The 4195-nt window shown below is 32.1% G+C and overlaps 1 protein-coding gene across 1 annotated transcript; it reads left to right on the top strand.

Moving 5' to 3' along the window:
• Positions 1-1349: 1349 nt before the first annotated feature.
• Positions 1350-1876, top strand: LOC141391276 (uncharacterized). Its single transcript, XM_073964190.1, has 2 exons — positions 1350-1428; positions 1515-1876. The coding sequence occupies exons 1-2, from the start codon at positions 1419-1421 to the stop codon at positions 1781-1783; spliced, it is 279 nt and encodes a 92-aa protein (XP_073820291.1). The 5' UTR covers positions 1350-1418; the 3' UTR covers positions 1784-1876.
• Positions 1877-4195: the final 2319 nt, after the last annotated feature.

The following is a 4195-nucleotide window of genomic DNA, read 5'->3' as shown; positions in this document are numbered from 1 at the left end:
TTAAACCAATTCGCGAATTATACGGTTTTTAATTTCTATGTTTTTTCTTTGATTGTAATTTTAATATTACTCTCTACTTCTTATTTCTATTGCTTATCACAGAAAGCAAATATACTTTCACGATGACTAATTACTTTTCTTGTAGAAGTTTAAGCAAACTACTTCAGGGGTTGTATGGAAATTTAGCGAAATAATAGAATAACTCCCAACATTTTTTTCAAATTTTTCGTATTTAACCAAAAAATATATTTTTGAAATAATGCCCAACAGTAAGTTTCCGTTCTTTGTTGTTGCTGTAATATGCAAGTTATAAACGCGATCTTTATAATTTTGGTCTCACATTTTTCTACGCGTTGTCTAGATTCTGTACGTATTTTTTAATTATTTTTTTAGAGACTTTTTAGACTCTGATTTAGAATAAATAAAATTTATTCCAAGATTTCTTCAATATTTTTTGATTTTCCGCGAAAATAAAAATAAATTTAGCAACTATTTTAGCATCTACGGATAGATATCAAATGCTGCTAACGATTCATATATACATGTTCTTATTACAACACAATAGGAATTTTTAAATATTTTTTATTTACAAGAGAGTAAAACCGCATATAACTTTTGAGTGCAGCATCCAATTTTTTGAACGCGAACAGATTTGAAACCACGATTTTTTGCGTAACCCATGTACCAAAAATGGCGGATGTGCTCGCCAAAAAAGTTTTTAATTTTTTTTCTATGTAATTGTAAAGGAAATTTGAAATTTACCATATATAATTCAATTTTATTCCTAAATAAATCTTAATATTACTATATGAACTAGTAAAATCTTTAATTTCGGAAGACGGACATAGCGCCCAACGGGTCTTGTGTCTGCTATGGGGACGGACATAACGGCCAATTTCATTTTGGGGCGGACATAACGCTCAAAATTGATTTTGGGTTTTATGTCCGTTTGGCGTTAAGTCAGGTCGCCCAGAACAATGTAAAAGTCTGCACAATAAAAAATGTCTTATACCAAATCAACCTTATCTCATTGGTGATGTGGAAGTATCTTGTCTATTTCCACAGACATGTGTATATACACCTGTAACGAACTCTTATCGAGACATCACATTTCTTTTTTTTTGTTTTTGAACATTAATTGCAACGATGAAAGTAACGCATCTTTAATGGAACCTATCACAGACAGATGTTTAACTTATTCTTTGTTATCAGCAATTTAATTTAATTGTGACAAAAAATAAAATGTTGCAAATCGAATCAATCAATTAAAGTAACACAAACGAGACAACATTTTATTTATCTTATTTAAAAAAATAGAAAGCATGGAAGGTGTGTCAATGCTATAAAAGAACATCATTGATTTGCAATTGAATGAGAATCTCAATTTGGGAAAATTATTTCAACTAATTGGTCTTACCATGAAATTCGGTAGGAGAGTTAATTATATATTTTATATAATTTATTTTATAATTTAATATATAACAAATCGAAATTAAATATTAAACTTTTTATAGTAATTTGTTTGGCTTTATTCGCCTCCTTGGTTGTTGTGGCTGTCAATGCCATTGCTGGGCAATCGGCTTGCCGTGATCCCTCCGAAGTTGGTCAAACCTATCCTCATCACTGGGATCCCTCCAAATATTGGTATTGTGAAAAATTGAATGAGAATGCCGTTGAAAAGGATTGCCCCAAGGATACCGCCTACATGCATTTGTTGAAAGCCTGCATTCCCTGGCCCAATTGGGTATGGAAGAAACCAGAAAATCCACCAACTTTAGCTTAAGAAAGTTAAATCAAATTAAATTTGTAATGTTTGTGTTTTGATTAAATAAAAAATTGATGGAAAAAATATTATTTATGGATACAATGAGATGAACATTTTTCGTTTTTTTTACAAAATAGGTTAAGGAATCTCATTTTGAATCGTAGGTATATCTTTGGACAAAATGTTGACGATTTTTTATGATTCTCCAAGTTTAAGAAAATAAGTAAGAAATAAAATATATTCAATACTTATGGCTATGGTAGGAAACTAATAAACTCTCCTAAATCTATGTTGAATTACATCGGGTTCTTCGAGAAAAGGAAAGTCTTTGGCTACCTGTTAGGGATGATATTTTACAGAAACCACATTTATGCCATTATTTAAAGCTATATTTAAAGCTTTTAAAACTACGGCGTAAAATATTGAACTTGATTCATATACAGCGACGGCTAATACATTTGCAACAAAATTGCACGTTTTAGAAAAATGTCCCTAAATATATATTAATGATAATCATATTTTTTTGAAAGAGAAATAGGTATATTTTGCAGTTATTTATAGTCTAATGCTTCAAAAATAAGAAACAAAAAAGTTTGACTCGATATACAACAGCAATTATGAAAAGATTTGAAAATACTTAACACACCTTAAAATTGAATGGTCAAAACATATGCAACTAAACCAACTCGTATGCAAAAATCTTCAATATTTTGTGAAATATCATCACGGTGAAATTTTTCACCTGGGAAATTTTTGCGGATTCTGAAACTACAATGTTCATAGATGAGAAAAATCGAAAAACAAAAAAAAATCGCCGGAGCGCTTTTTAAATAAATCGCGATTCAACATGACATTTAAGGGGTTGTTTAGGTTTTCACGATTTTGCTTAGAAGCCGCAAGTTCTATCAAAATGAGACTGGGGAAAATGTTGTAGCTACGAAAATTCTCTACAAGATTGACCTTTACGGTATTTTCGTAGGTTTTACCCTTTTTGAGATATTGAAGTTCAAATTGGGACAATGCACTGACTGTATCGCCCCCTTATAAAACAATGTCATGAAGGGTGCGCTTTCATTAACTTTTGATGAAAACCGCTTACACAGGAAAAGTTTTTGTGAATTCTGAAACAGCAATGTTCATAGATGAGAAAAATCCAAAAACAAGAAAAAAGCGCTGAAGGGATTTTGAAATAAATCGCGCTCAAAATTCGCATTTTTAGGTGTTTTTTAGGTTGTCACGATTTTGCTTGGAAACCGCAAGTCCAATCGAAATGTAGCTTAAAAAAATGTTGTAGCTGTGAAAATTCTCTACAGGATTGACGTTTCGATTTGTTCTCAGGCTGTACCATTTTTGAGATAAAGAAGCTCAGTTTACATTTAGGTTTTTTTGTTAGGGTTTCGCGATTTTGCTTGAATACGGCAAGTCTTATCGGCATGTGACCTGAGAAAATCTTATAGCTGTGAAAATTCTCTACTAGACTGACTAATGTAATTTTTCCAAGGTTGTACCATTTTCTTAGATATATCAGTTTAAGTTGGGAAATTGCAGTCATGACATTCTTTTATAAGGAGACGATATAGAATTGAATTGAATTTGAATTGTCCCAATTTCAACTTCTATATCTCAAAAGTTGTAAAACCTACAAAAATATCGTTAAGGTCAATCTTGTAGAGAATTTTTATAGCTACAACATTTTCTTTATTCCCATTTTGATAGGACTTGCGGCTTTCAAGCAAAATCGCAAAAATCTAAACAACCCCTAAAAATGTCAACTTGAATTGCGATTTATATAAAAAGCGCTCCGGGGATTTTTTTTTTGTTTTTTGATTTTTCCCATCTGTGAACATTGTATTTTCAGAATCCGCAAAAACTTCCCAGGTGTAATTTAAATTTGATTCAAGAGCACCGTGTCATATTTTATATGATCCAATTCATTTTCTTGTTTTGGAAAGTCTAAAAGTGAGTAAAATTTTTAAACTGATATCAGTCATACGTACTTCACCGGTGGGCTGGCGGGTCATGGGGGAGATGTATGAGCATTGGTGATAGAGTCAAAACTTCGGAAATAATGCAAATTTCTTCACATTTCAGTTTTCGATTTAATAAAATTCCAAGTAGCGATACCTAGTTTTTCCGAAAGTAGAACGAACTCATCGGAGAGCAGTGCAGGTAGTCCTTGGGAAGATGACAATGCAGCATCAACGGGAAAATGGAAGCCAAAGCCAATTGCAGATATTGCAATATGCTGGCGCTGAGGGCATTGAAGTACCAACCCATTTTAGATTGGAATCCACCAGGCTATCGAAAAGGAAGCCTGAACTTTTACGACAAACACTCTGTGGCGAGATCTGAAACTATAGTATTTCCTGCCTTACCCCTTGGTAAACAACAATTTTTCCCACTAATAAATTAAAGTTGTTTTAATAAAAT

The sequence above is a fragment of the Musca autumnalis genome, unplaced genomic scaffold (assembly GCF_047663935.1).
Source record: "Musca autumnalis isolate F117 unplaced genomic scaffold, ASM4766393v1 scaffold_1, whole genome shotgun sequence".
Classification (NCBI taxonomy): Eukaryota; Metazoa; Arthropoda; class Insecta; order Diptera; family Muscidae; genus Musca; species Musca autumnalis.
Note: the sequence above shows the minus strand (reverse complement) of the source record. Positions and strands in the feature narration are given on the sequence as shown.